The following is a 14,832-nucleotide window of genomic DNA, read 5'->3' as shown; positions in this document are numbered from 1 at the left end:
CATTCTTCGTTTAGATTGCGAAACTATGTTTTAGCGTCAATTTCTTTTCTCCGGAGTGTCTCCCTTTTGCTTGATAGAATCTGCATCTCTGATAGCGAAAATCGTTCTACTTTCCAAAGAAGGTCCCGATAGTCTGTTTATTTTACCAATCTTGGATAGACACTGTCTGTGAAAGTAGGTGAAACTACTAAGAATCCCCCGGAAAGTTTCGCAGTGATCAAGTGGTCGACAATTTTGGTGAAAGTAACCACTAAATAACCAGGAAATGGACGTCGTTCACAGAAGGTGATTTGTCAAGGAAATAATTGCAAGTTTACACGGCAGCGTCTACAGAGAGACTGATTAGAGAGACAGATTATTCTCCGTCATCGATGTAGCTAGTGGACACTGTCCAAGAAAACAGTTGGAGCTGGAAGTGCACCCACGAGGCATTGAGCCATGGAAAGATTTTAGTGAGGATGAGCGGTAACTGAAGTTGCTGATCGATGGAGTGAACATTGCCCAGGGCAGAGATTCGAGTAAGGGTTAGTTATTACAAGTTACTAGAGAGAATAGCTTCGGACATTTTAGCTGATTTACAGAGAAAAATCTGACAGATTCGAAATTTGCATTCGATCCCAATAACAAAACTTGGATGAAACTCGAGGGTGCACTTTGTGGGCTTGAAGAACAGTCACATTTATAATTGCACATCCTTGTTAGTCGCGATAACTGGAGTTCAAGGGATGAAACCACCTTCCAGAATACGACACGAGAGGAGAACATTCTATTAACAAAACTTGAGTGCTACTTAATACGTTGGAAGTCAACATACAATTTTCTAAAGTGTACAAAGAATCATGGTCACAAATTTTATTCATAAATGAATTCGATGGTCCATTCCAAAAGTAAAATAATAATTTTTTATTAGAAAGAATAATGGAACAGTCCGTTCATCGTTCGACCCGCCTGTGTACATTTGAGAAGCAGAGTTTTCCATAAAAATGCGGCAATCGAGGGATGCGCGATCATAGCCAAATAGATTTGAAATTGATATGGAAACGGAAGGTTTCCGTTGCAAATCATGTTAGCTCAATACGTTTATCAGCTGATTGACAAATTCTGTGATCACTATCCGTAGAAATTTTCGCTCGTTCTAATAATCGTCGAAGATATAATTCTAATGTAGTATCGTGGGCAAAAGGCCCAAGATATCGGCCGAACCGTATACAAAGTGGCGAGAGCCGTGGCGCCGTCGAATACATCAATGTGTCGTCTGTCCTTTCGAGTGGACAGTTTTGTGGAAAGAGCCTGCGTGACCCTGGCCACGGGGTTTCGGGACACGTGTTCGATGGGACGAGAAAAGACAAAGAGACGCTAAGGGTAGAGTTAGTTGAGACGCCAGCGAGAACGAATGCAAAAGGCGTACAGTATGAGTTGAGAAGCGAGAGCGTGCGAGTGCAGATGCCGAAGACGAGAGTTGTAGAGTTGCTAGCGTTGTAGAGAGATCGAGTTGTTAGAGTTATAGAGTTGCGAGAGTGATTTGAGCGGAATAAGACTTTTGTGTTTTAGTTCAAGTTGAACATTTATCGTTCTCTGTCCAATTAATCTCTGTTATTTTCATTTATCTTAATAAATAGTATTAGGAGAATTTTACAAATCTAAATTATCCTAATCTTATCCTTTTTTTCCGATACTACACTAATTTGATTCCAATCTCGCGAATATTGCAATTTGGGAAGCTAATGAAAGGGGAAAGCCTATAAAAGCGTGTCGCGATATCGACGCGACAGGTGCTTGCCAATTTCAATGGTGTATTTGCTCGGTTTGGTTCTATATGTTCTCTCAATTTCGTTATGACATCGTGCAGAAATCAATTCCTAACGATCACCCTTTATATTCACGCGGAAATTTTAATCGCATCCAAATGTTTTTTGCGCTTTAGAACTAAATTAAGATTATCCACGAACCTTTAAGAACTTTTTCGACTTCTTCGGCAGTTCGCAACTTTCACGAATTACTTTCGTAGGACGCTGAACTTCAACATCAGCACGGCACTTGTTCCTTTCCGTTCGGTTCATTTGTACACGAACTAATGAACGGAAATTTCGATTTGAAAGTTCAAATTCTGTACCTAATTGAAAAAGTTATATTCTGGAGATTGTCACAAAGTGGATAAAGTTTCTCGTTAACTTCGTACCTCAAGATATCCGTCGTGATGAGTTTTCGCGTTACCAGAAGGAAGAATGCGAAGTGGAACACTTCTGTAGCTAAAGAGTTAGAGAAATGGTCGCAATAGATTTGTCAAACCCTGATTCTTCTCCTTAGATATAATCAAACCACAAAATCATAGAAAAATTATTGAATTCACGCCATTTATTTTTTTTAATTTTTTACTTGGGAAAGTACTTTGTTATCAAAGATGGCTATAACGTGTCTGAAAGGTATAAGCAAATTGCAGGTCGATTATCGCGAAGATATAGTCAGTTATTTATCTCGTTGATTGCATAACACAATTTTTAAAACATTTGACTGTAACAAGAGACGAAGACAATAGGATGATCAAACGTACAAATGAAATAAACTAATTTGACAGTATTTTTATGTTACTTGGATCGAACTATGCGTAGTATAATAATTTTATTCATAAACTTACATTCAGAAGAAATATATTTTAGTCTATCTCTGTTCACAATGCCTCGCATATGTTTGCTATGTTAAGAAAAAAGTTGTATTATCAAATGATGACACTATGCATTTAAGGATTAATAATTTATACCCAAAAGATTACCTCGTGTACTAAGTGGTTTCGCATGTTCTTCTACTTCCAGGAAGCGGTATTTACATTTTAGAAAACCCTTTAGCCACGCGAACTTTGCCTTAGAGTCCCGCTTTGTGAAGCTTCGCGCGAACATTCCATAAATTATAGACCAAAGAAAACAGCCTGCCTTGAAAAACTACGAAACCAGCGCCATTATGTTTCTATAGTGTATCGTGCATTTACTCGCCTCAAATAGCTTGAATGTATCGTAGTATTTTATCTACGAGCCTATTACCAACGTATTACGAACGTGTATTGAGAATATCTCTTTCATATCAGAAAATTTTCAGCTTTTACACACCAAGGAAACGATCCACCGATGCAATTTCTGTGACACAGGGACGATCGTTAGGGAGAAGTTAAACGATCCCATAGCTCATAAAAGAATATAACAGAGAATATGGTCGATAAATATACGTAAAGTGAATTTCGGATCGGATCTTCCCTGTAATGGTTACCTCTTAACAGTCCCCCATTTCCTTCGACGCGGCGATGTATCGTTCATCTTCTTCGTTAGGACGACGTCTCGCGACACTGTGCGTGGTTCTACAAATCATTATAATTCGACACAACATTTGCGAACTTGCGTGAATATTCCATTCAAAACGCTTTAAAGTTTAATCGAAGCTGAGACATTAATTAAAGTTACACAAGCTGTGGAATATCTCCGCATCGCAAACGTGGAAATAGTATGTTCATCTATCGATACTTAATGCTAGTTCATCCGTAAACACGACATCGACAATACATCAGGAACTTTTTTCTAAAAGAGCACGCTTCAAACTCACAAGTTCCGACTAGTAAATAATTAATGGAACCTAAACCATAGCTTGGACTTTCCGAATACCAATTTCTGGTTATCCCGAAATTAATGGGCCACCATTCGGTTTCCATTGCAATATCATCTGCAGTACAGAACGCTATGAATGTATTGGAACTTCTATATAGGTATTGGTTTCTACATACATATGTATATTATTGATTAAAATGTTCCCATACGCTGGTGCGTAAGAACACTCTTGAAGATATTTCATTTGTGGTTTATCTTAATATAGTTATTACCATTATACATACACGTTGCGTCGATACGATTATCTTATTTGAAATTATACATCTTTTTTCGTTAGAAATGTCTTCCCTTCATATTAAATATAAAAATATTTATTCCAACGCATTGTCCATTGTCTTGTTAAAACGAATAAAAACAGAAACGTAACAATTGTATGAGCAGGAATCAACGTCATTATTTAACTCGTAGAATATACTTGAAATTAATCGATATATTTTAATACCGTTGTTATCACTCGGATTAGCTCGTTCTAAGAAATAAGCTAGCTCGTTCTAAGGTATTTGTCCATTAGTTTCTGGAAAGTGTTCTAATGTTTGTACACAGAGAACCTCCAAAATAAGCACATCTCTCATATTCGACCAAAGTTTTTACTATTCTAAAACAGAATTACAGTGGAGTATGTTAGTATGAATATAATTGGTTTTAGAGCGTGATTCAGGTATTCGTTCCAGATCGGCTAAAAAACAAATTTATCATTCAATACACATAAGATTGAAATACTATCGAGTTAGTTTATTAATTTTTCTGTATCGTATATCCGTGTATAATATCAAACTGGGCAAATTTCCTATAACAGGTACAGAGAATCCAACACTCGTGAAAACGATAAATCAATATCGTAATATCAGCTGCTTTTATTGTGTATTGATTCTATACATGAAACCAGATTATCGCCTTTAAGAATAAAAGAATAAAATCGCGTTTTTCGCACGACTGGTCGAATTTGAACGTGAATGAATTTGCGTGGCCCATTAGAATAGATCGTTGAAACGTAGTTATACATACATCGTCCATTTTTCGGCCATACTTCATCGGCAATCGGTTTCAGTCCGTTGATCGTGGCACACCATAGAATATGTATATGACAGACGTATTTTTACAACGTTAAATCTGCGCATCGCAATCGCCATTTCGCTCGTCGCGAGTACGACCAGGATTGTCGTTATTAAAAAATTACATTTAGTCGCGTCCCGCTGCGTTATATTTACAACATGACACCTGTTACTCTCTGTCGCAACGAATTCACGGCATTTCAGTCCGAAGCAATTTCGAATAATCACTTTCAGCGACAAGGCGGATAATATTCGCATAACGTCATTAATATCAATTATTGCAAATACTACTGCAACTATGAATGCAATGACAATCCTTTTAATTCCGTGTGCGAGCTATAGTAGTAGGGCGATTTCTAAATGCCTGTCGATATTTGCCAAATTTTGTATATTTTACTTATGCAAAGAATAGTATAATGATAATAGTATAGTTTATAAAATTATGTATCGCTTGCATACCGGAACAAGATGATTTTACTAGTGCATTATCGGAGGGAGTTACATTTTTAATAATTATAATATTTCTAATAGTCTATGTGATTGGATTATGTCAAACTTGACACATTTCCGTGGCATTCTGTTTTCCGTAAATTTACTTCAACTGATAGAGTCTGACACAAGGTATACTCCTTCTATCACGATCATTTCTCTTTGCGATCGAGAAATTCCAAAACCGCAATTCAATTTCACCCTACCATATTCCGAATGTCGAGGGCATGGTACTGGTGCCATTAACGGGTCTGAAACTAGCAGATTGAATGTTTCGATCGCAAGTATGAGAGTTATTTTTCAATTGCTCTAAGAGAACGTAATACGATAGTTCTCCTTTCATCTGGGATTGTAGACGATTAAAAAAACACTTTGAGGACTACATCTTTAACACGATACTTGTAACAAGATGATGAGGAAAAGTGGGCGACATTTATAGTGTATCATTCAACAGGTCAAAATATTCATACACAAAAAGATTTACAGCTTATTTTTCAATTCATAAACAATTTAATTTTGCGGTAAAAATTTATGAATTACGGCTTTTTCTCTTTATTTTACTCCAACTTTACGTCCCTTGTTCCTGAGAAAATAAACGACGATAGAATTTCCATTGTTATATATTTAATTTCTATTTGACTCAAAATGAGAAACGCGAGATGTGAATAGAATGAAGAGAAAGTTTCATCAGCTGATTCATCGATCTATGCAGCTATCGGTGAATTTAAAATGATTTTCGAATAACTATCCTGGATAAATATTTATTTCGAAAATAATTCGTTAACCAACTATGTATATTAAAAAATAAGCCTCGAATAATATTTTTCTATATAAGCGTTTTTTCATTACCTTCACGTTTGACATGTAATATATAAAATCCTATAAATATCGTCCACAGCTTTAACACCCTGTATATCCTTTTATACCATGGCCAGGGTTGCTTTACGTTTCACTGACTGTTTGAAAACTAAGTTGGACTCTTTTAACGCATGGCACGAAACTCGTCACACGTTGTATTCGCTTCAAACTCGTTCACGAAGTTCAGGCGTAAATCTAGTCTGATTCATGGGACATAGAACATCGCGCTGAAGCTGCAGAGATCTTCGTAAAATTCGACAAACAGGGAATCGAAAGGAATATATTACCAGTCACGAAATCACGAAAGCGTGATGAAATCGTTGGAAATGTTTGTGAAATAACGAGGTTTCAGCGCTTCTGCGACGTGGATAAATTAAACTCAGATGGTGCAATTTCTTTCGAACGCAGTCGATTTCGTTCCATTTCTCTTATTTATCAACTCCGTGAAATATCACTTCGACACCACTTTTAGTTTAACTTCGCCGGTAACGAAGCAAGACAATACGTAGTTTCACAGACGGGAGAATCGTTATGGGGAGCCATAAAGTTTCGAAGAATACGATCGTGCAAGATACGCGACTCAGCTCGTGAAATTTACACATACGTTCATCGATGGTATCGTTACTACGTATAAAACACTGTTTCCTAAGAAGATAAGAAATTCCTTTGGAAATCAAACGATGTAGAACGAGATTTCATTAATTCGTGTGTATCTGCGTTTTACTTCATTAGAAGAGCTAGAACTCCTTTTCAAGTATCGTTAAAGCGATATCGTTAGTATTCGATTAGTATCAGGACATCTATTACACATTCGATTCACGTGGAAATTAAACTGACCAACTCTATCAACTTTCATTGTTCGACTTCTGAAAAATTTGTTCGATAACAGTCGTCTATATTGGTACGAAACTGAAAAAACTTTTAGAAATTGGAATTACGTATTCAGCTTGCCTTCAGAATTATTTGTTCTTTTGAATGCTGCTACTTTACATTATAAACCCTTACATTATGATAGTCAATCTGGAATTATCTTTCCAGCTGTAAATTTTTATATTGAACCATTCGTTCATTTCACCATTAGGTAGTTGAGGACTGCTGCTATACATGTCAACAATAGTAACCTTTTTCCATGGAAAATTGACTTTCTAAACAATTTGTAGCTTCTATTATAGTAGCTTCTATTCTAATTACTTTTGTATTGATTTCTCGTCAGAATATGAAGTTTCGAAATAGCATCGACGAGCATTTTCGAGTCGAACAGTTCTCAACAGCGTCACGCAGGCTGATTCTTTACCACACTTGTCTCAACAAAATTTTTTACATAAAAACTCTGTTCTTTACTAGATGTTTATAATATCTGACAAAAAATCTTATTTTTTTTAATTTAGGAAAAGGGACTAGACAAAAACAATAAATAATTATAATATTTGAACGGAACCAGGAAGTAGGGAAAATACTAAGGGATATTTGGTAAACAGACTTTTATTCACATCGAATTCCCTGATATTAAGTTTCTGGAAAACTGCATATTATATATATTTTTAAAATGTTTGTCCCGAATCCTCATTCAAACGCCGCACTGTAGAACCTGAGAAAGTGGCCTGCAAACGTGCAAACGTAGCCCGCAAGCGTGCGAACGCGGCCAGCAAATTCTGATTTTTGTCCTAAATCCTCATCTAAATGCCGTACCGTGCAGCGTTCGAAGTTCTCGCTGTCGTTGAGTTTATATCAATTTAAAATGGTAGAAAGGTCATATAGCAAAGCGATCGATCTGATTAGTTTTTATTGTGCCGCGATTCGTTATCGAGCATCCAGATATGGACGCGTGGGTTTTGCATGGGACAAAAGGAACGGCGTATCGGAAAATGAAAAATCACACTATAGCGCAAGGCTTATTCCTTTCCATTTCCAACTAAAATATTTTGAATGATAAATATAAAAGAGACTTATTTATTTATACAACGTTTGAAAATGAAAATAAAATACATAACGCATAGACGTGGATTTATTCTTTTACAGATGGCCATGAATTCGAATGTGACGAATTTGGTCCAGGAGAGTGTTTTCGTTCCATACATGCATCGCCCAGAAACGTACATTGTATCAGGATTATTCTTAATAATCCTGATAGTGGGTGTATTTGGAAATGGAATGATGATGATTACGTTGGGTGCGGATTCCACTGCAAGAAATACATCCACTGTCTACATGTTTTCGTTGGCTCTGGGCGATATTTTGGTAAGAAAGGACAATATGTGCATATATTATCTCTAATGTATCATTTAAGACCGACGTTAAAAAAAAGGATCTCTGACGTCGAATAAAATGGAAAAAGATTTCGTGCACGTTTGAGAAACGTTCAGATGGACAAGACGTGTCGAAAGTTTCCTCTCGTAAAATATAAAATGTATTCAAAATTTCATAGCATAAATTTTGTAAAAACATATTTCTATATGAATAATTAACTGGATAGAATTAAACTAATCTACTATTATTCTTGCAAGCTACAATCAAAAGATTCATCAGCTTATTAACACGGAAGGGATAAATATTTAATTGTACTTCTTGTGGTTATGATTCATACATCTTGAAAAAGCCATCTGCTACCCATTGTATTCCGCGTCTAAATATATATAATAAATCAAAATGAATGTCCAATAAGTTGGAAATAAATTGCGACAAAGCTGGAATGGTAAAAACTAACAAGCCATGAATATTCCGAATATAGATGAGAAAAATCTTTCCTTCCTTCGTCGGGATCCTTTTTTTTACATTTCGATTTCCCGTCAATCGGAAAATGTTGCTAGGACCCCATGTCATTTGTATCCCGGCAATATATCGAATTTATTCAGACTGTCGGATCGCGCGTATAAATCTGTCGCGAGCGAGTTCAGAACATCCGGTACTTTCTCCGTCATCGATTTCGCGTAGAATGTAATTAGGTACGATAACGCACGAAAGCATCTGAGGGCCCATCGTAGAAAATTTGTCTGGATATATATTATGACAGTTTTATTGTCATTGTCGACTGTCGTGGTTATATTGATAAAATGTATTATATCGTACAAATACGCAGACATTACTCTTTATTATCACATATAATATAGAAGAATTTAAGTCTCCTAGAAATGTATAATTATTCTTGTATAATACAATATATTTTTATATGATATAGCGATTTCTGTGAATTGTATGCTTGAAATAAATATCTTGTAACTTCTATACATGTTCTTTAGTTTGTTACATATATTATCAATATGATCATAATAGTCTAGTAACGAAATTTCAAAATTTTTTCTATCACACACGTAATACGTTCATAAAAATCTCTAGAAATATTCAAATATTTTCATAAATAATTTCTAAAAGAAGCACATGCTATATGAGACCTTGAATCAGACGTTAAAATTCCGTTGTTCTGGACACGTAATCGTGGACCAATAGCGAGTTCGATTATAAACGCGCTTATTTTCGTGGATATCGAGCTTACTTTATGATATATGTAGCTATACATCTTGATCCATGGACAATTTATAGCCGGACGGAGAATAATCAAAGATTAATGCGATCCATACGATATCATCTGTGAAAATCATAAATAAATATTTTCTCGATTATAGTGTTCGAACGATCATGCTTAAACAAAAAGAAAATGTGTATTTCACGATTAACACTGAGAAAAAAGTGCAACAGCATAATTGAGTGTTCGATCATACGACGAAATTTCTACATCCCGCATGAAATTGCAGAAAATTCGCTTAATCTACATTTTTTATTATAATATTCAATACAAAACGTTCCTGTTAATATCCCCCTTTTATCTCGAAATTCATCAGAGACGTCCGTATTTCAGACGAAATTTAGCGAGTTAATGAGGGAATCTTTTTTTCGCAAATTGAGTGAACGTTACACAGTATGTTAAAAGGACGTGGGATGTGAATTCATCACGAATATTTTTAATAGATTTTTCTGTATCATAATCGCGGATTATTTTTATTTTAATTTTCTCGATAACAATGAATCCTGATAAATGTTTTCCTAATAATTTTACTATATGCTCGATGCCGTACAAATATAATATCAAGTATTGTTTATTTTATCGCTCTCACCTATCGAAATGTCGAAGGCGTCGTTTTCAACGAAACAGATTTTCAAACGTTTCCCATATATTCGTAGAATTCAATCAAATTTCGCAAAATTACAGAAAAATATTCAAATAAAATTTCGATAAAGGGTTTTCAACGAAACAGATTTTAAAACGTTTCCCATATATTCGTAGAATTCAATTAAATTTCGCAAAAGTACAGAAAAATATTCGAATAAAATTTCGATAAAGGGTAGATTGAATAACACGAGTACAATTGACCGTGGAAATACAATACAATAAAATACACGTGTATATTTTTAATTTTAATTTTCGTTTATTTCAGGTGATCCTAACGAGTGTACCACTCACGTCTGTTATATTCACATTCGATTCATGGCCGTGGGGACAGACAGTTTGCAAATTATCGGAGTGCGTCAAGGATATTTCAGTCGGTGTCTCAGTTTTCACTCTGACCGCGTTATCAGCCGAGAGGTAAGTTGTCAAACCCAGTTACGGTTGAGGAAATTGTTGTCTCAGGGATAGGCTGGTCGTCCTAACTTTAGTGAAGTTCCGCCCCATTAATGGACCAATCGACTCTTTAATCAGTAATCGAAATGAAATCTCAAACGTCCAATTTCCTTTTCGCTATTAAGAAAATCAATTAATTTACATTAATAAGAAAGTTCAACGTTAAAATAAAGTATAACTGAAGAATTCATTTAATCAGACATCATTTAATCTTAACCCTGCAATACTGCATTTATAAACAATCCAATTAACGCTATATTGAAAATTACATATCATTTTATTAACACAACGCTTATTTCCAACAAACGATACGTTGCTAAATAATTTTGATTTCTTCCATGTCAAATAATTATCAGGATCTATCTGCATATTTGAATTAGTATCGTTAGTGACGTTTAATAAAACAGAAGGCGTTAAACACCCTTGTCCAATAGTAATAAATTTAGTAATAAAGCAAATAAAATAAAATAATAAATAAATTGTAAAACAGAAATCTATATATAATCTAAGATTTCTATCTTGCCAACATATTAATATTACAGTTGGTACATTTGTTGCACGAGACAGCTCGGAACGTATAAATAACAACCATTTCTCAACAGTAATAAATACACGCACAACAGCCATCTGTAAATGAAACATTTAAGTGGGGTATAAATTACTCCGTTCTATAGTATTTCAGGGTTAAGGTTTCAATAAAAATTGATTTACAAATAAAAGAAAGATATGCTCGTGTTGCATCGTAGGTACTACGCGGTTGTAAATCCTCTTCGGCGCCATGTAGCCGGGATGAAAGCAGTACCATTGGCGCTACTAATAGCTTGCCTTATTTGGGTGCTGGCGATTGTTTTGTCGATGCCTGCTGCTCTCTTCTCTGACGTGATGGACATCGACATAACAACTAACTCCAGCATCCACATCTGTAACCCTTTCCCCGTGGAATTGGGTGAGTATCTCACACGCTGAAATATTGGACATTTCTCCGTGTTTTCATTTCACACCCACGAAGTCGTATTAATTTATTTCTCGTTCTGAAACGCAGGGGCAAGCTATAGGAGAGGGGTGGTGCTGTTCAAGTTCCTGGCTTATTACATCATTCCTCTACTCATCATATCAGTATTTTATTTTCAAATTGTTCGACATCTTCAACTATCCACCAGAAATATGCCCTGCGAATTATCTCCAATGCAGCGGCTGGAGCAAATTCGATCACGCAGAAAGGTAGAGTGAATCGATATTATTATGAAATTATACAATTTTCAAGTAAATCTAATTTTGACACAAAAGTTCTATATTTGGTATACAAATATTTGGTATACAGGTATACCAGTGAAAAGGTGTAGAACAGAGAAATTGAAATTGCTACCTGTATGATATTTTTATGAAATTACACTGCTTATATATGCAGTCAACTTGCAAATAAATTTAAATTCTAATAAATTGTTACTTAGACTGTGATGTAAATTTTACTGCACTCCTTTTGCATTCGTTCTCGCTGGCGTCTCAACTAACACTACCCTTAGCGTCTCTTTGTCTTTTCTCGTCCCATCGAACACGTGTCCCGAAACCCCGTGGCCAGGGTCACGCAGGCTCTTTCCACAAAACTATCCACTTGAAAGGCGCCACGGTTCTCGCCACTTTGTACACGGTTCAGCCGATATCTTAGGCCTTTTGCCCACGATACTACAATATTTTTAAACGGACATATCGTAAAACTTGCTGACAAGCGCTAGTTGTCATGTCAAATCTTTGTCTGTTCTACACGTAAGATGATGGAAAAGAGAGAGGAAGAGAAAATCTTCTGTATATTCTAGAATTTAAGAAGTAATACTGTAATGCCTAATCTACATTTAACTGTTTATCTCAGATTTTTTACTGTCTTACTAAAAAATATTCTAATCTAGGTTTCTAATAATTAAATTTTAACTAATTAGACCAAGTACCAAGTTAGTTGTCCCAGTTTAATACGTATCTTTCGTTCTCTGTGATCAACAGGTTGGAAAAATGGTGATCTCCATCGTCCTAATCTTCTTCATCTGCTTCCTGCCGTATCACATCTTTATGATTTGGTTTCACTTTTTCGCATCAACGCTGAATGACTACAATAAATATTGGCATATCTTCAGGATTATTGGTTTTGTCATGACCTTCATCAACAGCTGCGTCAATCCTTTGGTTCTATATTTTGCCAGCACAACATTTCGCGTGAGGTGAGTATGACAAGATAAGCGACCTATCAAATGTCAGCTATTAAACCTAAAACATAGTAAAACGAAATAACAAGTCGAAGCACACATTCTCCTTAAAATACTATATATAGAATGGAAATGTTTATGCAAATTTATGTTCTTACGAACACGATTAGAAAAATGGAACCTAAACAGAATTTTGTTCCACTCCCCTTCTATCTTTTTCCATGTTATTTAAATATTTTGAAATGCATAAATATCAGCATTCTAATTATTATATTACATTCTGTACTACATGTTGCATGAAATGATAACATATCCATACTCATTTCACTACCTCTACATCATAACTGACCAAAGAAACAACAAAGCAGTATAAACGAGTACACGTCTGTAAACAAACAGGTTTGTAAACCGAAAACTCAAAAAAGCAAACAAACAATTGAAAAACAAACAGAAAGCTTTTCATATCTGAATATAAAGTTTCGTACTGATCGATGAACAACGTTTTGCTTACAGATTCAACAGATATCTTTGTTGTTTTCTGAAGAAGAGGAAGTCAAGCGTCTGTCAAGCAGGAACGAGCAGCGATGGTAATCGACGAATGAAATTTTCACAAAGGAAACGAATGGTTAGGCGAAGGAAATTCAAGGAAACCAGCTTCAGCTCGACGTCCCGGAGAAACACACAGGAACTGAACGCGACCGTTCCTCGCGAGTTAAAAAGTACCGAAGACACAAGACCGACCTAAGACTCTAGATCGTAATTCATTTTTTAAAACAATCCCTAGATGTCAACACAGCGAATATTTTGTTAAAAATCAAGAACCATTCCCAAGTAGAGTAGATCTATGTTGAATGTTTCAATTATGTTTAATGATCAATTATGATTGAATTACTAGAGATAATGAATACATGTGTCAAATTCTTCATTGTAACTATAAATATTTGTAAATCTATATGTGCAATCGTGATAATTTTTTTTTTTGATGTAAAGTATACCTTCAGCTTTTAACTTAAGAATTTTCAACATCATTAATTGTCTTCGATGTAAAATAATAGTGTAATATATAGTGTAATATATATATATATATATAGTGTAATATATAATATAATATAATATATAGTGTAATATATAGTGTAATATATATAATAATAGTGTAATAATAGTGTAATATAATTAGTTATCACAGTTCTGTATCAAGAAGGACCAGTTCTGGTCCTTGGACGGATTGTATCGGGGCAAATTGAACAACGCATGTAAGAGAAGAGAGGATCCCGACGTTATTGAATCGCGTGGTGAAATTTAATTAGAGACGGCGTTAAAAGGGACTGTGTGCATTAATTGTGTTCTGTCTGACGACCTTGCCCCCTTCGCTTGTTAATCGAGAATTTCTGTTTGACGTGTACCCTTGTTAACAGGATTTAGCCTCGCACGTCTATTGGCCGTCGCGTTTCCGTAAGTTATAGATGTTCTCGTCGTTCAGATAACGTCTGGACGTCTTCTCGATACCCCTATTATAACTGTAATTAGGCCACGCAAGGACGGAATCGTTTCCAAGTGAATCGATGCAAGGTTGGAATATATAAATGCCCGGACATAACTTGTAGCCAACTGACTTGTACCATAATCTTTCTGTGTTTCTGTGAATAAAAATTGGACTCGGGTTTGTTATTCCCACTAGACGTACCGTGCTGTGTGTTAAGTTGGCTTTCTGGATCGTTCGAAAAAATGACCGAGCATTGCGCGGACTGTGCCAAATATCGCCTAATGCTTAGCTATTCGAGTTACTATATTCACTGGGAAATATACTAGTTACTAGTCTCACTGGGAAAAGGAAATTGTTTTATTATTATTTAATTAATTGTTTTCTATGTTTCTCTTCGATTCTCTTTAGTAGCCAACTTAAAACAGTATTTGTTCATTATTCGATAGAAGTTCATAATAACAAAACTACAAAACTTTCTGAACAACCTACT

At 35.4% G+C, this 14,832-nt stretch overlaps 1 protein-coding gene across 1 annotated transcript; it reads left to right on the top strand.

Annotated features, from left to right (window-relative positions):
- The first annotated feature begins 8,068 nt into the window (after nt 1-8,068).
- Nucleotides 8,069-13,710, top strand: LOC126927814 (neuropeptide CCHamide-1 receptor-like). The gene is made up of 6 exons (XM_050743817.1): nt 8,069-8,287; nt 10,480-10,628; nt 11,411-11,610; nt 11,707-11,885; nt 12,660-12,874; nt 13,644-13,710. The coding sequence occupies exons 1-6, from the start codon at nt 8,069-8,071 to the stop codon at nt 13,708-13,710; spliced, it is 1,029 nt and encodes a 342-aa protein (XP_050599774.1).
- The last annotated feature ends 1,122 nt before the right edge of the window (nt 13,711-14,832 follow it).

This window comes from Bombus affinis, unplaced genomic scaffold (genome assembly GCF_024516045.1).
Source record: "Bombus affinis isolate iyBomAffi1 unplaced genomic scaffold, iyBomAffi1.2 ctg00000243.1, whole genome shotgun sequence".
In the NCBI taxonomy this organism is placed as follows: Eukaryota; Metazoa; Arthropoda; class Insecta; order Hymenoptera; family Apidae; genus Bombus; species Bombus affinis.
Note: the sequence above shows the minus strand (reverse complement) of the source record. Positions and strands in the feature narration are given on the sequence as shown.